Source organism: Leopardus geoffroyi, chromosome C3 (assembly GCF_018350155.1).
Source record: "Leopardus geoffroyi isolate Oge1 chromosome C3, O.geoffroyi_Oge1_pat1.0, whole genome shotgun sequence".
NCBI lineage: Eukaryota > Metazoa > Chordata > Mammalia > Carnivora > Felidae > Leopardus > Leopardus geoffroyi.
Genome location: NC_059338.1, coordinates 75,715,963 through 75,739,954, shown reverse-complemented (window position 1 = coordinate 75,739,954; position 23,992 = coordinate 75,715,963). Strand labels below are relative to the sequence as shown.

The 23,992-nt window shown below is 44.7% G+C and overlaps 1 protein-coding gene across 1 annotated transcript; it reads left to right on the top strand.

The window, feature by feature from the left end:
* Positions 1-18,157: 18,157 nt before the first annotated feature.
* LOC123586603 lies at positions 18,158-23,197 on the top strand (the record flags this gene model as incomplete). The annotated part of the gene is given in 2 exon segments (XM_045455826.1): positions 18,158-18,448; positions 18,845-23,197. Coding segments are annotated over 2 exon segments (4,644 nt in total), but the record flags the coding sequence as incomplete, so codon positions are not given.
* Positions 23,198-23,992: the final 795 nt, after the last annotated feature.

The window sequence follows — 23,992 nt, the reverse complement described above, 5'->3', positions numbered from 1 at the left end:
TGTTTTAATATGTTAAAACATATTTATGTTTTAATATGTACTCGCCCAGCTGCGACAGCGGCATCAGTGCATTAGGAGTCAGTATATAACCTCCAAACTCCCACCAACAACCAGATACCATAGTTATTTGCAGTAAATTTTAGAAACATGTCAGCCATTTAGGTAAATCTTCTCTAGATTCATTTTTTTATTTTATTTTATTTTTTTTTTGAGACAGAGAGAGACAGAGCATGAGCAGGGGACGGGCAGAGAGAGAGGGAGACACAGAATCGGAAGCAGGCTCCAGGCTCCGAGCTGTCAGCACAGAGCCTGATGTGGGGCTCGAACTCACAGACTGTGAGATCATGACCTGAGCTGAAGTTGGATGCTCAACCAACTGAGCCACCCAGGTGCCCCATCTCTAGATTCATTTAAATTTAATTGTATTGATGAATGTGGATGCTAGTCATTTGGAATTGATTTCTATTGATTTGTTTCTAATTGAATTCAATTAAGCCCCAGTGATTTGCATTGAACAAATTAAGTTGCACAGACTAATTGGACTGAAGGCATTTTCACTGAGATAGAGAGCATTCATGGGATGAGGCCACTGTGATATGGCTTTCATAAGGCTCCTGGGGTGACAATTATTGGAAAATTATTAAGACTCAACAAATGTTTCAATTATTAAGAACTCATTTTACAGAAAGATGGACTGCATAGTTGTCATTACATTGAACTCTTTGGCTCCCTAATCTGTAAATAGTTCAAGATTGATTCTAAGTGCTGCTCTTTTAATGGCATTTGACCTTACTTACTTATAAGAAATAAGAAATGTCTGTACAGAAAAGAGGAGACAGGGGAGTTCACAATTATTCAGCCCTGGATGATTCTTTTATAGCTTTGTTTTTGAACATTAAAACTCAGAGCATATCTGCAGTATATTGAATGTATTGCATTGCATTTAACATTTCATACCCCCCCAACATTGTCTACTCACTATTCTAACCACCACTGCAGTGACCTGTATTGCAAGGTGCACCCTGCCAGTGCCCCCCTCAGATCATTGTCAGTCTTACTTATCCTGGGGGGTTTCTCTGTTGCTATCACTGTAAGAAACATCTCAAGGATCCACTGAGAGATTATTGCATGCAAATTGGAAATGCAGGATAGTTAATATCCCAAGGAGTGAGACTTTGAGGAAGGATGAATGGGAGCGGTTATAAGCTAAATGTTGGCATCCTTCAAAATTCATTGGTTGAAGCCCTAACCCCCAAAGTGATGATTTTTAAGAGTGAGGCCTTTGGGGGCGCCTGGGTGGCGCAGTCGGTTGGGCGTCCGACTTCAGCCAGGTCATGATCTCGCGGTCCGTGAGTTCGAGCCCCGCGTCAGGCTCTGGGCTGATGGCTCAGAGCCTGGAGCCTGTTTCCGATTCTGTGTCTCCCTCTCTCTCTGCCCCTCCCCCGTTCATGCTCTGTCTCTCTCTGTCCCAAAAATAAATAAACGTTGGAAAAAAATTTAAAAAAAAAAAAAAGAGTGAGGCCTTTGGACGTAGTTAACTTTGTATGAACTCATGAGTGTGAGGTCCTTATGATTATATTAGTGCCCTTAAAAAAAAGAAGCAAGAGATCTAGATACCTCTCTCTGCCACGTGAAAACTTGGCAAGAAGGCCATCTGCGGGACGAGGGCCCTTGCCAGGAACCAAATTCAGCTAGCACCTTGATCTTGAATTCCCCAGCCTCTAGAAATCTGAGAAATAAATACCTGCTCTTTAAGCCACCCAATGGATGGTATCTTATTATAGCAGCCTGAATAGACTAATACAGTAATTAATAGATACATGTTTTCCCATTTCTTCTCTTGAATGGAGGTCCTGAGATGCTTTCCTTAAAGCTCTTAAAGTGGGGGCGCCTGGGTGGCTCAGTCCGTTGAGCGTCCGACTTCGGCTTAGGTCATGGTCTCGCAGTTCATGAGTTCGAGCCCCGCATCAGGCTCTGTGCTAACAAACAGCCCAGAGCCTGGAGCCTGCTTCGGATTCTGTGTCTCCCTCTCTCCCCCCCCTCCCCTGCTCATGCTCTGCCTCTCTCTGTCTCTCAAAAATAAATAAATGTTTTTTAAAAAGTATTAAAAAAGCTCTTAAAGTGGTTACAACAGACCAGTCATTCAACCCCATAATGCATCTCTTCTTTGGCTTTTTCTATTTCAGAGCTTTGCTCCTGTACTTACCCTGCTTTCAAAATAAAGTATACTTTAGCCTTTTTTTCAGGTTCTATTTCTGGAAAACCCAGGCTAAGCCAATATGGTTGTTTTAGATTTACAGATAAAGAATTTGAAACTTATACATATAGTATTTAGAAAATATTTCACAGCACAAACTTCATTGAACTTGCATTCAAATCAAAGTCTGTATTACCACATACCTCATAAGTGGCAGTCAGTCAGCAGGACTCTTTGCTCATCCACAGGGACATATATGATCTCTGACCTGATCCTTGGTGCTGCTGCATTGCCCCAGGTTTTGCTTTTATCAGCTTTCCAAAACTGGATTGACTGACATCCATCTATCTGACCAAAGTTATAATCTAATCAGGAGAGAATCAGGAGGTATTTCAGCAGATGACATGACACTCTACGTGGAAAACCCAAAAGATTCAACCAAAAACTGCTAGAACTGATACATGAATTCAGCAAAGTCACAGGATATAAAATCAATGCACAGAAATTGGTTGCATTTCTACACACCAATAATGAAGCAGCAGAAAGAGTAATCAAGGAATCGATCCCATTTACAACTGCACCAAAAAACATAAGATACTTAGGCATGAACCTCACCAAAGAAGTAAAAGATCCATACACTGAAAACTATAGAAAGCTTATGAAAGAAATGGAAGAAGACACAAAGATATGGAGAAACATTCCGTGCTCATGGATTGGAAGAAGAAATATTGTTAAAACATCGATACTACCCAAAGCAATCTACATATTCAGTTCAATCCCTACCAAAGTAACAACAGCATTCTTCACAGAGCTAGAACAAACAATTCTAAAATTTGTATGGAACCACAAAAGATCTCAAATAGCCAAAGTAATGTTGAAAAAGAAAACCAACGCTGAAGGCACCACAATTCTGGACTTTAAGCTGTATTACAAAGCTGTAATCATTAAGACAATAAGGTACTGGCACAAAAACAGACACATAGATCAGTGAACAGAATAGAGAACCCAGAAATGGACCCACAAACATATGGCCAATCAATCTTTGACAAAGCAGGAAAGAATACCCAATGGAAAAAAGACCATCTCTTCAACAAATGATGTTGGGAAAACTGGACAGCAACATGCAGAAGAATGAAACTGGACCACTTTCTTACACCATACAAAAAAATAAATAAGCTCAAAATGGATGAAAGACATACACAGGAAGCCATCAAAATCCTAGAGGAGAAAACAGGCAACAACCTCTTTGACCTCAGATGCAGCAATTTCTTACTCGACCTGTCTCCGGAGGCAAGGGAAACAAAAACAAAGATGAACTATTGGAACCTTATCAAGATAAAAAGCTTCTTGACAGCAAAGGAAACGATCAGCAAAACTAAAATAAAAGGCAACCAATGGGATGGGAGAAGGTATTTGCAAATGACCTACCCGATAAAGGGTTAGTATCCAAAATCTATAAAGAACTTACCAAACTCAACACCCAAAAAACAAATAATCCAGTAAGGAAATGGACAAAAGACATGAATAGACATTTTTCCAAAGAAGACATCCAGACGGCTGGCAGACACGTGAAAAAATGCTCACCATCACTCATCATCAGGGAAATACAAATCAAAACCACAATGAGATACCACCTGACACCTGTCAGAATGGCTCACATTAACAACTCAGGCAACAACAGATGTTGGCGAGGATGCAGAGAAAAGGAAACACTTTTGCACTGCTGGTGGGAATGCAAACTGGTACAGCCACCCTGGAAAACAGTATGGAGGGTCCTCAAAAAATTAAAATAGAACTGCCCTATGACCCAATTGTACTACTAGGTATTTATCCAAAGGATACAAAAAATGCTGATTCAATGTGGCACATGTACCCCAATATATATAGAAGTATATTAACAATATCTAAATATGGAAAGAGCCCAAATGTCCATCAACTAATGAATGGATGAATGGATAAAGAAGATGTGAGAATACACACACACACACACACACACACACACACACACACACACACACATATATATACATATATATAACATAGAATATTACTTTGCAATTGAAAAGAATGAAATCTTGCCATTTGCAACAACATGGATGGAACTAGAGTGTATTATGCTAAGCAAAATAAGTCAGTCAGAGAAAGACAAATATCATGATTTCACTAATATGTGGACTTTAAGAAACAAAACAGATAGGGTGCCTGGGAGACTCGGTTGGTTAAATGTCTGACTTTGGCTCAGACAAATCTCTCGGTTCACGAGTTTAAGCCCCCTGTCAGCTCTGTGATAACAACTCGGAGGCTGGAGCCTGCTTCAGATTCTGCGTTTCCCTTGCTCTCTGCCCCTCCCTCACTTGCACTCTGTCTCTCCCTCTCTCTCTGAAAATAAATAAACATTAAAAAAAAAAAAAAAGAAAAAAAAAACAGATGAACATAGGATAAGGGAAGTCAAAATAATATAAAAACAGAAAGGGAAACAAACCATAAGAGACTCTTGAATACAAAGGACGAACTGAGGGCTGCTGGAGAGCAGGTGGGTAGAGGGTGGACTAAATGGGTGATGGGCATTAAGGAGGGCACTTGCTAGAGGGAGCGCTGGGTAATACATGTAGGTGTTATAAATCACTAAGTTGTACTCCTGAAATCATTATTATACTACAAGTTAACTAACTGGGATTTCAATTTTTAAAAATAAAATAAATAAAATTTAAAAAAGAACTGTCAATCTTAAAATTACTCTTTGGTACTCAACACATCAAATGGTTTGTGGAAAGAATGAGACCCGGGTGACTTTGTTTTAGTTTTTTCGTTTGTTGCTTTTGTTGTTGTTCTTGTTTCGGTTTTCTTTTTCTAAAATTTTTAATGTTTATGTATTATTTTGAGAGAGAGAGAGAGAGCGAGCGAGCATGAGTGGGGGAGGGGCAGAGAGAGAAGGAGACACAGAATAGAAAGCAGGATCCAGGCTCTGAGCTTTCAGCACAGAGCCCGACTCGGGGCTTGAACTCATGGCCCACGAGATCATGAGCTGAGCTGAACTCGGAAGCTTAAATGACTGAGCCACCCAGGCTCCCCCTACGGGTGTCTTTGTACCCTTTGGCTGTTGCACATTATAACAGGCTGTCGCCTACCACCACACTTTCATTCTGCACCAGGTCCTGTAAATTATGCAGCCAGTCTTGGGTAAGTTATTGGGAAGTTAATAAAACTTCAACTTTATGTAAGGCTTTGGAAGAATCTTAACAAGGTGTACACATGGCTCATGTTTTGAGAAAATTTGGAAAACTATTGTAACAATTAAGACATGTTCGTCATCACACATTTGAATTGCACTTCTTTGCCTATGACCTCATTACATCCACAAAGCAAACGAGGGAGATTCTTGGGGGTAACATTTTAACCCCCCAATCAGGTTAAGGGTCATTTGGAGTTCCCACAGAATTTTGTTTAACTTTCTTTAAAAAAAAAAAAGGTTTTTAAAAAAATGTTTATTTATTTTTGAGACAGAGAGAGACAGAGCATAAATGGGGGTGGGTCAGAGAGAAGGAGACACAGAATCTGAAGCAGGTTCCAGGTTCTGAGGTGTCAGCACAGAGCCCAATGTGGGGCTCGAACTCACAGACCGTGAGATCATGACCTGTGCCGAGGTTGGTGACTGAGCCACCCAGGCGCCCCTTGTTTTCCTTTCTTTTAACAGCTGTCTGTCAGGGCCTCCTCTTCCATAGCAAATCCCAAGCTCCTGGAGGACGGAACTTACATGTTAGTAACCTTAGTCACCCCAGCTCCTGGCATGGAGCAGATCACTTAATAGACAACTCTAAATGTTTCTTTGCCTGAAGTTAACACCTTCACAAGACTTTCTGGAGCATAATTTGTAAGGCAGTATGGTTTTCTTAAAAAGCAGTGGTGATCTGAGCCACCTGGGTGGCTCAGTCGGTTAAGGGTCCGACTTCGACTCAAGTCATAATTTCGTGGTCTGTGAGTCCAAGCCCCTCATCGGGCTCTGTGCTGACAGCTCAGAGCCTGGAGCCTGCTTTGGATTCTGTGTCTCCCTCTCTCTCTGCCCCTCCCCTGCTCGTGCTCTCTCTCTCTCTCTCTCTTTCTTTCTCTCTCTCAAAAATAAGCAAACATTTAAAAAAATAACAAAAAATAGTGGTGGTGGTTTCTCTTTCTTTCTTCCTTTCTTTCTTTCTTTCTTTTTTCCTCTCCATTTCCCCCTTTCACCACTGAAAATTGAAAGGCACAGGAATCAAAGGACAGACAAAACAAAATATTTTGAAATGCTTTTAGGAAATTGTGATCCAAACATTTTTCCTACTGAAGACCTGAGACATCTGCAATCCTGGGTAACGAGCTCAGTCCGCCTGGTAACTAAGGAGGTGGCTCATGTGCCAGTGGGTCAGAAATGCATCCATATGTTCACATTTTCCAGTAGCATCTGGGCATTTCTACTTGGAATCCTAGAATATCTGAGCCGGAAAGGAGCTCGGGGAGCATCTGTTCCAGAACCACATTTCATGTTCCGGAAGCTTGGATCCAGCCAGGACTTGAAGGTACGCCCGAGACCACATGGCACAGCAGAGTCCCAGCCAGAACCACAACCGTCATCCTCCGGGTAACAGCCTCTTCCTGCCTCGTTTTAAGTTTTCAGTCCTTGTCACTGTCCCTTTCCCTGCCCCTTGCTCAAAGGACAACATGAAATGACTAAAAGCAATGCAATATTTCCAATGCTCCCGCCCAGGTGTAGGACTGAAATAGATCCTATAGATCCTCCTTCAGATTGTGGGGGCATGGCTGTTTCCAAACTTATAGTTCAAGTCAGACCAAAACAAGATCAGAAAGCTGCAGGAAATATGACTGGAATTTCCAAGTTCCCAACTAAAAGGCAGGACTGGGGCTGAATCCCCAGAGGCCACCTGCTCTGCATCTTGTTAAAACCGTTAGTTCTGGTCTGCAGCCCATGACAGCAGAGGTCACCTTACCATCTCAATTTCTGCCAATCCCTAGGGAGGAGGCCAAAGGCTCACATCGACCACCTGGCCCCAAGGAGGCATGCTTGTGGGCGGAAGAAATGCTCGGATGGGCTTCAAAAGCTTCGTCCAATATAAACCGCGCTCCACAGCCAGGTCTGGTCTGTGTCTGCTCCTCTGCACACAGCCCTCCGTTCCCTCCCGCTAACCGTCCTGCCCCTCACGCCTGCCTGGGCCACCTGCGCCTGTGTGCTGGGCGCTACCCTTTCACTGCTTCGTCAGCTTTAGACTCACCCCTCCGTACCTGACCTCTGATGGACACCTTTCTGTTCCAGATGCTTCAGACACAAGCAGTTTGCAGCTGTCCAATGTGCCCACCTCCCTCTCAGCGCCACACCCGCGCCCGCCTCTTGTTCGACATCCCGTGTCCTCACTCCAGAAGCACGGCCCCCCCTTTGATCCTTTGTGGAGTCCTTGGAGAGCTCCACAACCCCCTCCCCCTCCACCCTCGGACATTTGCATGGATCATTCTCTCTGTCCCTTCAAGTCTGTGCTCAAATGTCACCTTATCAGAAGGCTTCTCCAGCCATCCTGCAAGATGGACACCTGCCCAGCCTATAAAACTGCACCTTACCAGTGCACGCTACTGTCGGCTCTCTCCCTCCACCTCATTGTCATCGTGACAGCACAGTGCTCAGTTACAAAATTACAGGGCGCCTGGGTGGCTCAGTCAGTTGAGTGTTTGACTCTTGATGTCCACTCAGGTCATGATCCCACGGTTTGCGAGTTCAAGCCCCGCATCAGGGTCTGTGCTGACAGTGCAGAGCCTGCTTGGGATTGTCTCCTTTCCCTCTCTCTTTGCCCCTCTCCTCCTCTCTCTCTCAAAAATAAATATTTTTATTTAAATAAGTAATTTAATTTTTATTTAAATAAGTAATTATGAAATTACACTTACAATTACAAAATTACAGGGGCGCCTGGGTGGCGGAGTCGGTTGGGCGTCCGACTTCAGCCAGGTCACGATCTCGCGGTCTGTGAGTTCGAGCCCCGCGTCAGGCTCTGGGCTGATGGCTCAGAGCCTGGAGCTTGTTTCCGATTCTATGTCTCCCTCTCTCTCTGCCCCTCCCCCGTTCATGCTCTGTCTCTCTCTGTCCCAAAAATAAATAAAACGTTGAAAAAAAAATTTTTAAAAAACAAAATTACAATTTTATGTAAGTTTACCCTGTGACAATATATAGTATACAATTATTTGTTTACTCTGTCATCCCCAAACTAGAATATAACTCTATGAAGACAGGGACTTCTCTGTGTGTCTGTTCGTTTGATTGTCTTTGTTCCCCTTTATTGCTACTGTATTCTGCATAGTCTGACCTCGAGAAATATTTGTTAAAGTAGACAGGGGTGCTAAGCTACGTTCATAAATGGAATATAAAGTGTTTTGATGTTTTATGTAAACTCTTAAGCCATCCTACATGAAAGCAGCCATGACTAAAAAGGAACCAGCCTGCATCTCACACCCTTGAGACAGGGCAGGGGATGGTCGTCAGCTCCTGTGTTCTGTCTTTGGCTTCTCCTGAGGTTTTCTCTGTTTTTCAGTGTCAGACTTTTAAGCTTTCTGTCCTTCACCCAGACGGCCAGCTCTCGCAAATGGGTATGAGAATCATTCATGCACCCTTGGTGTGCACGTAGGCCTGTCCCAGGGATAAATGCTTGAGGCAACTCAGGTTCAGTGCGAAGTAAAACACTCTGTCTTCTGATATAGGACTTTCTTCCTTTTGTTTTCTGTCTGTTTCTAGCAGCAGCAGTAAATTGGATACGTTTATTTAGCACAGGCGAAACGCCTTCTTTCCCATAAACATTCACATAGAGGTCGGTATGCTAAGTGTGAAGAACCTAAGTCCGGGGGCCAAGGAACTGTCCTGCCCTGGCCCCAGCTTGACTAAGGACAGAGCATGGCCAGTGGGTACCTGTTCCTCTTCTTCCCCTGGGGCACCTTTGTGCCCAAGAGATGCAGACCTCCTGTTCTAGCCCGTGCAGTCTGTGGTCTGGGTGTCTGCAGATGACCCCTTGTTCTCCACAATGAGTACATTAAAATGCAAAATTGGTAAAAATAGAGAACGAGAATAAAGAATAAGATAATAGAAGATAAATAACTATATTATATAGAGTAAAAAAATAAGAACGTACAAAGGTAGGAAATACAGATTGTTTTTAAGTTGGAAAAGTAATGTTAAAAAATATCAATACAGAAAAATTAAAAATGAACAAGAAAAAAAGAAGTACATAAGTTCTTTAAAAAATTAAACATGGTAAACTAATCAATGATAATTAAAGGAAAAGAGGAACCTACAGAAACTAATCCAAAATAGAAGATAAAGGAAAAGTAGGGTAGGAAGAAAGTTAAGACTAGACAATTTGAACTAACAAATAATAGGAAGAGGGAAAAAAGAAAAGAAAGGAGGGATCAGGGTTGGTGAGTAAAGGCAAAAATGAGGGAAGACAGAGACAGTGGAAATGAGGGAGAGAGGATGAGAAAGGAAGTCCCCAAAATCAAAAGGAAAGAAAATGCATTGAGAAAACAAAATTCAAAAAACAAAACAAAACAATACAATAGAAAATAATTGAGGAAGGAAGGAAAGGGAAAAATATTTTAAAAAATGAGCAAAGAAACAAAAGCACAGTGATTGAAAGTCATAAAAGCAAAAGTAAAATAAACAACATAAAAGAAAAAGCCATAGGAACATAATGGAAATAGGAAAAGTGAAATAGGATGTAAATAAAATAAAGACAGTGAGGAAAGTCAAAATTACATGGAGAGTAGAAAATGAGATAAAGAAAGCCAAGAAGTTCATGAACAAGGAAATGGAGGTGTGGACTTGGTCTCTTCCTCTGGCCATGAACAAGGAGGTGTGCCCCTTTCATGGTGACCACAGGGAGACTCACCTCGTGCTGAAGTTCTTGAGCTCACAGATGGAATATGTTTTTGGTGCCTGAACATAATTTGTCTGGAGTCCTTCTTGCAGGTGAACTTTCTCATGGGTGACATAATGTTGTTTAAGCCCAAACTGACAGGTGCTTCACACTTTGCACAAGACCAGAGATATAGGGACTCCCTGTGGAGGAAGGTGATGACAGAGGAAAGGATAAAGAACCCTAATTTCAGAATCATAAACAGAAACCTAGCAACATGAATTATGGAAAAGGAAAGATAATAAGACAAAATACTTAAAATACAAAAGCCCTAAAAATGATTGAATTTATGCAGAAGGAAGAAGGAAAGCAGGGAGGTAGGGAGGCAGGGTGGAAGGAAGAGGAAAGATTATACCAAAGACCAGAAAGTAAAATTGAAACAAGACAAAGAGAAAGAAAGAAAAGAAAAGAAAAGAAAAGAAAAGAAAAGAAAAGAAAAGAAAAGAAAAGAATAGAATAGAAAAGAAAAAGAAAGAACAAAATAGAAAGAAAGAAAGAAAGAAAGAAAGAAAGAAAGAAAGAAAGAAAGAAAGAAAGAGAAAGAAAGGGAGGAATGGAGGAAGGAAGAAAAAGAAAAACTCATGAATTGTACTGGAAGTCTGGTTATTTCTTGAAACATCTTTGCTGTAGTTTGTGAGAAGTTGATAGCATGCCAGGGAAGAGAGAACATATGGAGTCACTCAAAAGCTGCTGTTTCCCAGGTCTTGTTCAAGGTGTGAAGTATCTGTAAAAAAACAAAACAAAACAAAACAAAAAAAACTCTGGAAAAGTATGATAGAACTGAATCAGCCTTTCGTTTACAACACCCTCCTCCCCTCTAAAAAAAAATAGTAAACAAAGGAGTGGACTTTAATAATATAAATAACTTGAGAATTATTCAGCAGACTGGAAATACAATTTGGGCTCCATTAACAACATTCCAATTTAATATATTTCTAATTGGAAACAGGCTTTCTTGATGGTTTTAAATCTTTAAAATATAATTCTCGAATCTCACATTCACCAACAATTCTTGTTTTGGTTTCCACTACTCCAAGCCTTAGAGGCTCCCAAATCACCAGGATCCCCCACCTCTGCATGATTACTTGAACCCTATCTTTTGTTTGGAACACACTTTTTCCATTTTCTGATGCCGAAACCAAAAAGGAAAGGGATGATAAAAACAGGAGAGACAGCTGATTGAAACTTTTTAGTAATGACATTGCCTTCTTGCATCAAGGAAACATCTTGACTTAAGAAACACCATGGAAAGTAGATTAAAGACTTGAATTCTGAGCCATACATTCTCTCCCAGATCTTACTTCCCATGTTTGTTATTATTTTTTTAATATTTAACATTTATTCATTTTTGAGAGACAGAGAGAGTGCATGAGTAGGGGAGGGAAAGAGAGAGAGAGAGAGAGGGAGACACAGAATCCGAAGCAGGATCCAGGCCCGGAGCTGTCAGCACAGAGCCAGATGCGGGGCTCGAACTCACGAAACGCAAGATCATGACCTGGGCCGAAGTAGGAGTTGGATGCTTCACCGACTGAGCCACCCAGTGGCCCCTCTCAGTTCCCGTGTTTAGAAGCTACCCTTTGCTCTTTAATATAACAGATGTTTATAACAGGCATGATTCCAAAGGATTTGGGCCCTACCGGGAGTAAACCTCAAAGCAAGGACTCAAGGGCAAGTAGCTTATTTGGAAGAAGTGGCAAACAAGGACACAGGGCGGTTAGGACAAGAAGAGTCAGCTAGTAAAGATGATTTCTCAAGTCAATGTGGGCGACTGGATGGACACGGGGAATCCCACGAGGAAACCCTATGAAATGCCTGTGGGTTATCCTACCTCAGGGCCAAGCAACTGGATGTTATATACACTGACTCTCCTCACCCTCAGTTGAGGGCAGCTAGGGGTCTGTCACGCAACTGGCTTGATCCCTTCTGGAGAAATCCCTCAACTAAGACATTCAGTTACTGATATTTGGAAGTCCACGAGAGCACCTGGTGTGGTAGGACTTGGGATGTGAGGGAAGGGCAAGGATGGCATGCGGGACAAGAGCTCATGAAAACAACCACACAAATGTATCGTCTGCGGGAAAGTGTCAGCGTTAGGATTTCTCATGCATCCTAACCATTCTATGGGTGAGTATGGTTTTCCTTATTTACAGTTAAGAAAACAGAGGCTTATCTAGTGAGGTGGCTTCTTAGTGTCAATACCTAGCAAGTGACAATATGAAGTCAAAATCAAGATTTCTGTCACTACATCCCTTAACGTCTTTTACCATAAAAATGTTTGACCTGCAGAGAAAATAAAAGAGGAAGCTAAAGCCCCCGCTCCAGACTACTGCATCCAGTGAGTTTGTCCTGTTGAGGGGCAAGGGGCTAATCTGAACTGTCCCCAGGTCAAATCGATCACCCCAAGACAGAAGAGGAAGTAGAACGCGTGTCTCTATAGACATCTTTCCTTCCTTCTCTGCTCATCTGGTCGGCCCCCTCCCAAAACACCCAGGCCTCCTGCATGATAAAGATTAAACTGCTGCTCCTAGTATACCTAGTTCTTACAGTCACTACCTTTGGTTGACAATGATAGAATAAATTAGAATAGAGTCATAAAAATATTTAAAGATCATGGTCTACGTGGCCAGAACTACTAGGCACTTGACATCAATTAGTCTCAAGCTCTCTCTTTAGCTCTTCACAATGGTGTAGCCGGCATTTTAGTTCAGCCACGTCTGACAATTTGCATGCTAATTTTGTCCTGGGTCACGCCAAGGCCCTGGGCAAGGTGAACTACACCCTTTAGAACCAGACTGCAGAGAGTTCCCTTGTATCACTTCATACCAACAGAATACTGGTCTTGAGATTATATTTCACCCTCTTTACAAGCAAAGAGTTGGCCTGTTACTTTTTTTTTTATGTTTATTTATTTCTGACAGAGAGAGAGAGAGACAGAGCAGGAGCGGGGGAGGGGCAGAGAGAGAGGGAGACACAGAATCCAAAGCAGGCTCCAGGCTCCGAGCTATCAGCACAGAGCCCGACGCGGGGCTCGAACTCACAGACCACGAGATCATGACCTGAGCCGAAGTCTGCCGCTCAACTGACTGGGCCACCCAGGCCTGTGCCTGTTACTATTTGATGAATGTTGGCAGATGACACGAGACGCCTGAGTTGGAGATGAAGGACTTTATTATCCATGGGAAAGCAAGCAGCGTATCATCAGTATGTTAGACTTGGTTCCTCTTGCCCCCGAGTCCCATGGGGAGATGAGCATAATATGGCCCAGATTAATGCTACACATGCAGCGGGTTTGTTTCACATCTAAGGAGTACTTAGTTTGGAATTCTATTACTTTTATAGCAGGGTTTAAACTAGCCTGCTATTTGTCCAGGAGGAAATGTTACCTTATCTCTCAAGGTTACCAGCTGTGAAAACAACATCGAGTAATGGCCTGAGTCAAAAGCATTCGAGCCCCCGGCCGTGGCACACCCAGAACACTTGGAAGAGTCTAAGAGGCCCACAGAAGACTGACTTTCTAAGAGACACCTGCAACCCCATGTTCACGGCAACACTGTTCACAATACATAGGTTTGAAACAACCTCCATCCTCCAGTGTGTGACAATATGGATGATCCTAGCAGACGTCACGCTACAGTGGAAGAAGTCAGTCACACAGGACGAATGTCACGTGATTCCACTTACAGAAGGAATCTACATTAGCCAAGTTCATAGAAGCAGAGAATAGAAGGGTGATTGCCAGGGGCCACGAGGAGGGCAAAATGGGGAGTTCCAAATCAGCAGGCATAAAGTTTCAGTTAAGCAAAATAAAACCATTATAGAGATCCGCCATACAACATAGTGCCTGTCCTTAACAACATGGCATCGTTCACTTTAAAATATGTTAAGTTGGGGCGCCCGGGTGGCTCAGTCATTTAAGCATCTGACTCTTGATTTCGACTCAGGTCATGATCTCACAGTTCATGAGATCCAGCCTCATGTCGGACTCTGTGCTGATAGCATGCAGCCTGTGTGGGGCTCTCTCTCTTAAAATAAATACATAAAACATTAAATATAAATAAATAAAAAATAAAATAAAATGTGTTTAGCAGAGGGGTGCCTAACTGGTTCAGTCAGTGGAGCATGTGATTCTTGATCTTGTGTTGTGAATTCAAGCCCCATGTTGGTTGTAGAGGTTATTTTTTAAAAAACAAAATCTGTTTTTTTTTTTTTTTTAATTTTTAACGTTTATTTTCGGAGAGAGAGAGAGAGAGAAAGAGAGAGAGATGAAGGGAGGGAGAGGGAGAGAGAGAATCCCAAGCAGACTCTGCACTGTCAGCACAGAGTCTGATGTGGGGCTCGATCTCATGAACCCTGAGATCATGACCTGAGCCAAAATCAAGAGTCAGACACTCAACCAACTGAGCCACCCAGACGCCCCAAAATAAAATCTTATAAAATATTTGTGCGAAGTGGATAAACCCCATGTTAAACATTCTTACCATAAGCACACACACAAACACAGGTACACAAAAGAATAAAAGGGAATTCGGGGAGGTGATGGATATGTGTAGGACCTTGATTGTGGTGATGGTGTCGTGGGTGTTCGCATATGTCCAAACTCATCAAAATGTATACATTAAATATGTTCAGTTCTAATATATCAATTATAACTCCATAAAGCTTCAAAAAACAGAATGGGCCAGGTGTTGGGGGCAGTGTGTAAACTAGACTTCTGTGTTCATATCTTTGTGGATATCTTGATATTTTAAACCAGGTAAATATATTACCTGTTACCTATAAAAGTAAATTAAAAAGTAAATTTTTTAAAAGTTTTTATTTTAGGGGCATCTGGGTGGCTCAGTCGGTTGAGCGTCTGACTTCGGCTCAGGTCATGATCTCATGGTTCATGGGTTCGAGCCCCACGTCAGGCTCTGTGCTGACAGCTCAGAGCCTGGAGCCTGCTTTGGATTCTGTGTGTCCCTCTCTCTCTGCCCCTAATCTACTCGCATTTTGTCTCTGTCTATCTCAAAAATAAATAAACATTAAAAAAATTTTTTAAGTTTTTATTTTAATTTCACTACTTAGTTTCAGATGTGCAATAGAGTAAAAAAGTAAATTTTAATTGAAAAAAAAAAAAGAGGATTGACTTTCTTAATATAGTGAACTTATCAAATGTGACCTGGGAAATCTTTATACCACAGGGTAAAACCTACGCCGTGCACAGAATAATTAAAGGGCATAAATGTTCACTTATATACATTTTTTTTTCCAACGTTTATCCATCCTTGGGACAGAGAGAGACAGAGCATGAATGGGGGAGGGTCAGAGAGAGAGGGAGACACAGAATCGGAAACAGGCTCCAGGCTCTGAGCCATCAGCCCAGAGCCCGACGCGGGGCTTGAACTCACGGACCGTGAGATCGCGACCTGGCTGAAGTCGGACGCTCAACCGACTGCGCCACCCAGGCGCCCCAATGTTCACTTATATTAACTACCACATAAAATGATCTTGTATGCAATACATTCAATACAGTATAGTATGATTTCATAAAATAAACAGTGCTTGAGTAACTGTTGATTGTCACCTGCTTTCTTGGCAGAACAATACCCAGGCTATGCAGGGTAACCATCTGGAACCTATTTCTAAAGAGTGCTGTCTGTCTTGCCAGGGCATATTAATGGTGTGTATACATTTTCATCCAGCGAACAATGGAGTCACAGCCCAATGCCCCACCCCGACCCCCAACGAATGGTGCAAAAAATCAAACAACACCTCAACATTTGAGCATGTGATTTTAACAAAAATCCAAGGATTTCCACCTAGCTCAATCCCTTTGAATTTTGCATTGTTTCAATCATTCACTCAACAGAAGTGCATCGAGAACCTGAAATATCCCTGACATAAACAGAGGGCAAGCTATTTGCTTGGGGTAGGGGCATCAATCACTCAGTAGGGCAAAGAGAACTTGCAGAAATTATCCCACTTAGCACACATTTCACTGAGAACCTCAAAGGTCAACTTGGCATATGGTCACCTAGCTGGGAAATGCCATGAGTTGGAAGAGTTCGCAATGGATAGAAAAACTTCTTTGCCTAAGAGGAAAACCTCCCTGCCAACACCTCATTCCATATGCTCTCTCTCCTCTCCTCCTCTTCCTGCCTTTCCTCTTCCTCGTCCTCTTTTTCCTGCCACAGACATGTAGACACAGTGAAAGGAACAATCCAAATAACAGCCCTACCTTAGTTTAAAGCTAGGTTCTCTTTTCTGTTTATTATGGATCTTTGATAAGAAATACAATTGCTGAGAAGTCTGTTTTGCTTGCTGTTTGCTATGAGCATTGTGAGACCTTTCCTGAATGTAACCCGCTGTGTAGTAGAATGGGTTGTAAACCTTCCTAAATGTAATGGAATGAGTAGTTGTACTTAAACTAACTGGCGTCTCTCGCTTCTGTAATCTTGCTTGTTTAACACATTCCTCACCTATCCCCTTCCCCTTTTTTTTTCTCTCTCCCACCACAAGTAACAGACAAAGGACGCCCAATCAGAAAACCACAAATGTCCTTACTTTAGAATTTACCTATCAGGACCCTCACTCACCTATGCTGTTTGTCCCTGTCTATAAAAACCCTATACCAACTCTGATCGGGGCCTCTGTGTGTTACCGGCAACGAGTGCGCAGAGGTCCAGGTTCGAACCTGCAATAAACGACCCTTGCCGCTTGGCTTTGACTCACGACTCTGGTGGTCTTTTGTGGGAGGTTTTAGAACATCGGGCATTACATTTGGAGGTCCCACCGAGATCTCCCCCGAGCTCACCAGACTTCTGATCAATGGGTCGTATCTGATTCCGATCGGTAAGTAAGCCGGCTCTAACGTTCTTCCTTTTCTCTCTAATCTGTGCTTCTTCTCTGGAGAACCGGTTCTGTCTGGAAGCTGGTGTGACCCTGGCGGACGCGCTATAGGGCACCCAGCCGGGGTCAGTTGGAGACGTCCACTGACATCTGGGGCTCCTTGGCCCATCTGGGGACCTGATTGGTCCATCTGGGGCTGTTTGGCCCATCTGGGGCTCCTTGGCCCATCTGGGGACCAGGTTGGTCCATCTGGGGCTGTTTGGCCCATCTGGATTCTTTTCTGGGGGCTGCTTACGCCCAACGCGCCTGCGAACTAAATACTTTCATTTTCTTTAATGAACCTCCAGAGTGCTAAAAATATCTCTAGGCGTCTAAAAAAGAAGAAAAACCATCTAGGCATGCCAATTATTACCGGTATTTTGATGTGATGTATGTCTGTGTGTCTGTCTGTTGAATGGAATGATTGTTGGGAGTCAGGGGCACGCGCCTGACTTACCCTATGCGTAGTCCCACAGCATAAGCTACGGGATTCGAGTGGGCTCTAACCCGATTTCCGCGGTGATCCTCATACGGCTTAAGGCGGTCAAAATCTTTTTGATCCGAGCAGGGGGTTTATACCTGCCCGCCCATGCTAAGAGGCACCTAAGTTCCCGCGAGGGACGCGGACGGGCGAGTACGCGAGTGCTTCTTATGTGTAGTCCCACAGCATAAGCTACGGGATTCGAGTGGGCTCTAACCCGATTTCCGCGGTGATCCTCATATGGCTTAAGGCGGTCAAAATCTTTTTGATCCGAGCAGGGGGTTTATACCTGCCCGCCCATGCTAAGAGGCACCTAAGTTCCCGCGAGGGACGCGGACGGGCGAGTACGCGAGTGCTTCTTTGTCAGTCTAAAGAGTGCTTCTTTGTCAGTCTAAATGTATTGTCACCCCGGGGCCCTTGTAAATACCGCCGTAACCCTCTCTGTCGGGCTAGCCAAGAAAGTTGGAACCGCTGCGAAAGATTTTTGTTAGTTCTTGTTTTTCTTTCATAGGTCGGATGTTTTATTGGAATTAAGTGTTTTCTCGGCTGATCAGAATTAATTATTCCATCCTTTGTTTCTCTCTCCTCCTTTCTCAGCTCCCTGCGGCTTTCCTCCCTGCCCCCTGGCCAGCGGTGCCCCCCCCTTTCTCCTCTCCTCTTCCTCAGAATTATAATATGGGCCAAACGCAGAGCACCCCTCTCTCCCTCCTCCTCGCCAATTTCAGGGACGTAAAAGCTAGAGGACACAGCTTAAGCCTAGACATTCACAAAAGGAAGTTAATTACCTATTGCCGCTCTGAATGGCCCACCTTTGGGGTTAATTGGCCTACAGAGGGAACCTTCTGCCTCCCTGTGGTCCTTAAAGTAAAATCAAAAATTTTCCTACCAGGGAAAGAAGGTCACTCGGATCAGATTCCCTATATTCTGGTGTGGCAAGATTTAGTAGAAAACCCTCCTCCTTGGATGGCCTCTTCCTTAATAGCAGAGTCATGCCAAATCCTAGCGGCTAAACCTATCAGCCCTCCCAAGTCGCCAACTCCAGCTGCACCCCCTGTTCTCCCCGACAGCCAAGATTTGCCTTTTCTCGACCCTCCCCCTTACCAGGTTCCTCCTCGCATTCCGCAAGCTGCCCCTATCCCTGCTGCGCCGGCAGAGCCTCCCGTAGCCCAGCCCATAGGAGAACTGGAGAATAGGGAGGCTCAACCCGCGCCCATGCCTAATGGGGGCGAAGTCCAAGGGCCGGCCGGACATACCCATAGGCGGGCCCCACGTGAGCCAGGACTTCGCCTTCCTGACTCCACCGTAGCTTTACCCTTACGGGAAATAGGGCCTCCCGATGATACGGGGAATCCCCGACTCCAATATTGGCCCTTCTCTACTAGTGACCTATATAACTGGAAAACCCAGAATGCCCGATTTTCTGACAACCCTAAAGATTTAATAAGTCTCTTAGACAGCGTTATGTTTACTCACCAACCCACCTGGGATGATTGTCAGCAGCTCCTCCGAATCCTGTTCACTACCGAGGAGCGAGAAAGAATTCAATTGGAAGCAAGAAAGCTGGTTCCTGGGGATGACGGCCAACCCACTGCTAACCTTGATCTCATTAACGCAGCTTTTCCCTTGACCCGACCCCCACAGGATGGCTGGGACTACAACACGGCAGAAGGTAGGGGACGGCTGCGCATTTATCGCCAGACTCTAATGGCGGGTCTCCGGGCTGCCGCACGCAAGCCCACTAATTTGGCAAAAGTGTATTCAATAATACAAGGTAAGACAGAGAGCCCTGCCGCTTATTTAGAAAGATTAATGGAAACCTTCAGACAGTATACCCCCATGAACCCCGAGGCCCCCGAAAATCAAGCTGCTGTTGTAATGGCCTTTGTAAATCAAGCAGCCACTGATATTAAAAAGAAACTCCAGAAGCTAGAGGACCTGGAGGGAAAACAGATTCAGGACTTACTCCGCATTGCCCAGCGTGTCTATAATAATAGAGAGACTCCAGAGGACAGGCAACTTAAAGCCACCGAGAAAATGACCAAAGTCCTGGCTACTGTTGTCCAAAAGCCCCTGGATAAACACAAGCCCCTAGATAAGGACCAATGCGCCTATTGCAAAGAAAAAGGCCACTGGGCCCGAGAATGCCCTAAAAAGAAAAAGCCACATTATGGTCAAAAACCGTGGCAGCCAAAAACCACACCCGCCCTCTTCACTCAAGATGCAGAATAGGGGGGACGGGGTTCGGATCCCCTCCCCGAACCTAGGGTAACGCTACAAGTGGAGGGGAACCCAGTTCAATTCTTAGTCGACACAGGGGCACAACATTCGGTCTTGATCAGACCCCATGGAAAAATCTCTGAAAAATCTTCCTGGGTCCAAGGGGCTACTGGAATAAGAAAATATCCCTGGACCACCCAGAGAACTGTGGACCTAGGAAATGGAAAGGTCACCCATTCCTTCCTAGTCATCCCTGACAGCCCGTGCCCCTTATTAGGAAGAGACTTACTCACTAAAATGGGGGCCCAGATTCATTTTACGCCAGGGGGCCCCCAAGTGACTGGTCCGCACAACCAACCCATTACCATACTTACTCTAAGATTAGAAGATGAATATCGACTCCATCAAGGGCCACCCTCACAAAGTCAAAACATAGAGCCCTGGCTCCAGCAGTTTCCAGAAGCATGGGCTGAAACCGGGGGTATGGGGTTGGCTAAACATCGCCCAGCTCTATTCATAGAGCTGAAGCCGGGGGCAGATCCAGTCCGGGTCCGACAATACCCGATGTCAATGGAGGCCAAAAAGGGCATCACACCACATATCCGTCGCCTCCTAGACTTAGGCATCTTGCGTCCCTGCCATTCAGCCTGGAACACCCCCCTGCTGCCCGTACGAAAATCTAACAGTGCAGACTACCGTCCGGTACAAGACCTGAGAGAAGTTAACCGCCGAGTCATGGACATACACCCAACAGTACCCAACCCCTATACCCTCCTAAGTGCCCTCAGTCCAGAAAAACAATGGTATACGGTCCTTGATTTAAAAGATGCTTTTTTCAGCCTGCCTCTGGCCCCCAAAAGCCAAGAGCTCTTCGCCTTCGAGTGGTCAGACCCTGAGAGAGGCATAAATGGGCAACTCACCTGGACCCGGCTCCCCCAAGGATTTAAAAACTCACCCACCTTGTTCGATGAGGCACTCCACGAGGATCTGGGTGAGTACCGGAATCAAAACCCCGAAGTGACTCTCTTGCAGTACGTTGACGATCTTTTAATCGCCGCTGAGACTGCCGAAGCTTGCTTGCAAGGCACCAAAAATCTCCTCCGGACACTTGGTGCCCTGGGGTACCGGGCTTCAGCAAAGAAAGCCCAAATTTGCAGATCCGAGGTAACCTACTTGGGGTATCTGTTAAGGGAAGGCCAACGATGGCTCACTGATGCACGGAAGGAAACCGTTCTCCGCATCCCCCGACCCACGACCCGAAGGCAGGTAAGAGAGTTCCTGGGATCGGCCGGGTTCTGCCGCTTGTGGATACCTCGGTTCGCCGAGATGGCCAAGCCTCTTTACTTGGTCACCCGAGAACAGGCGCCCTTTGAGTGGACAGAGGAAACTGAGCAGGCTTTCCAGCAAATTAAACTCGCCCTGTTGTCGGCACCAGCCTTAGGGCTCCCCGATGTCTCCAAACCCTTTCATCTCTTCGTAGATGAAAATAAAGGGGTAGCCAAAGCAGTGCTGACGCAACTCCTTGGCCCATGGCCCAGGCCCGTTGCCTATCTTTCAAAAAGACTGGACCCAGTAGCGGCTGGCTGGCCCCCTTGCCTCCGTATGATCGCTGCTACAGCTCTAATGGTAAAGGATGCTGATAAGTTAACTATGGGACAAGAGTTACATATCACAACCCCTCATGCCATAGAAGGAGTCCTCAAACAACCTCCTGACCGATGGATTAGTAACGCCCGACTGGTTCACTACCAGGGACTATTATTAAATCCCCTCAGAATCATTTATGCTCCCACCCAAACACTAAACCCTGCCTCCCTGTTACCAGACCCGGACTTAGATACCCCTCTCCATGACTGCACTGAGATATTGGCACAGGTTCATGGAGCTCGGGAAGATTTACAGGATCATCCGCTGCCGGACGCTGAAGTTACCTGGTTCACTGACGGCAGCAGCTTTATACATCAGGGTCAAAGGTACGCGGGGGCGGCAGTCACAACTGAAACTGAGACTGTTTGGGCAGAGCCTTTGCCAGCTGGCACCTCTGCCCAACGGGCTGAACTTGTGGCCTTAACTAAGGCACTGACTTTGGGAAAAGACAAGAGACTAAATGTGTACACCGATAGCAGATATGCTTTTGCTACGGCCCACATACATGGAGCAATATACAGAGAGAGGGGACTGTTAACTGCAGAGGGGAAAGCCATCAAAAACAAAGAAGAAATATTGGCTCTTCTAAAGGCACTCTGGCTGCCTAAACGACTAGCCATCATACATTGCCCAGGCCACCAAAAACCGATCACACTGGTGGCCAGAGGAAATAATCTGGCTGACCAGGTGGCCTGACAGGTGGCCTTACAGGTGGACTGTGCTTTAATGACCACCCTACCAGACCCCGGTCCAGCTAGTTTACCAGAAAGTCCCACCTACATTAAAAAAGACCTAGACTGGATCCAAAAATTGCCTATGACTCAGTGCCTTAACGGGTGGTGGAGAGCAGCGGACTGTAACATAATCCTCCCAGAGGAAATGGGAAATAAAGTCTTATCCAAAATGCACCGAGCCACTCATATGGGCACGAGAAAAATGCAAGACTTAATAAGACATGCTAGGATCACCATCAAAGACTCTAGGACAAAAATCGAACAGATAGTTACTAGCTGTAAAGCTTGTCAACTAACCAACGCCACCAACCACGGGAAAAACCCTGGCTCCAGAACTCGTGGAACCAGGCCGGGAGCCTATTGGGAAGTAGACTTCACCGAGGTAAAGCCTGGAAAATATGGATACAAATATTTGCTAGTGTTTATAGATACCTTTTCAGGATGGACAGAGGCCTTCCCCACCAAGCATGAGACTGCGCAGGTAGTAGCAAAGAAGATGTTGGAAGACATCATGCCCAGGTATGGATTCCCTACCCTAATAGGATCAGACAACGGACCAGCATTCATTTCAAAGGTAATACAAGGGATAGCGCAGTTTATTGGGGCCGATTGGAAACTACATTGTGCATATAGACCCCAAAGTTCAGGACAGGTAGAAAGAATGAATAGAACCCTAAAAGAGACCCTAACCAAATTGACCATGGAGACTGGCGCTAACTGGGTAGTCTTACTCCCCTACGCTCTGTTCAGGGTGCGGAATTCCCCTTACAAACTTGGATTAACCCCCTTTGAAATCATGTATGGAGTGCCCCCCCCTATAATTCCCAACCTGCAGTCTAATGTGTTAACTGAATTTGATGATCATGAACTTCTTATTTCCCTGAGGGAACTCCAGCACACCCACCAGGAAGTTTGGCCCAGATTGAGAGCCATTTATGAGAACGGGCCCCCTCCCGAGCCGCATCACTACCGACCCGGAGATTGGGTATACGTGCGGAGACACCAGCAAGAGACCCTCCAACCACGGTGGAAGGGACCCTACATTGTGATCCTAACCACACCCACTGCTCTCAAAGTCGACGGAATTGCTACCTGGATCCATTACACCCACGCCCGACCAGCTGATACCTTTGCGGTTCAAAAAGACTTCGTACCGGAAGCCAACACCGCCTGGACGGTTGACCAGAGTAAGACTCATCCTTTAAAATTGACTCTGCGTCGAAAACCTGACCCCGAAAACCGGCTAAGACCAAAGGCCTGGGTGTCCCATACCAGGACTGTTGCAGCAACTCCGGACCTACAATGATCGGAGGAACCCTCATTAGCGTACTCCTGCTCACCTCCTACGGACTGATAAGCATTGCAAGTAACCCCCATACACCCTATACTTTAACCTGGGAAATTACTAACCTAGAAACCCATGAAATATATAATGTCACCACTAAAACAGATGTCCCCCTGAATACCTGGTGGCCAGATTTATATTTTAATCTAGAAAAAGTCAGTCCGTTAGAAGATATGGAAGGGGGTGAGTGGAAAAAGAAACAGCGAAGGGTGTCAATCAGTAGAAATGGATTTTATGCATGTCCGGGATTTAGGGAACCAGGAAAGATGAAACACACCTGTGGGGGGATAGAATCTCTCTATTGCGCCGCATGGAGTTGTGTCACAACTAATGATGGGGAATGGAAGTGGAAAGTAACCTCCCAATTCATTGAAATGTCCTATGTCCGACCATGTACTCGCACCAGGTATAATGAAAATTGTAATCTCATCCGTGTGCAGTTCACAGAAGAGGGAAAAAAGGACCCTCGATGGGTTCACGGGCTGACTTGGGGACTCTATTTATATCAGTATCCTCTCTATGGAACCCTCATTCAGATAAAATTAAAGGCACAGCCCAAAGTCCCAC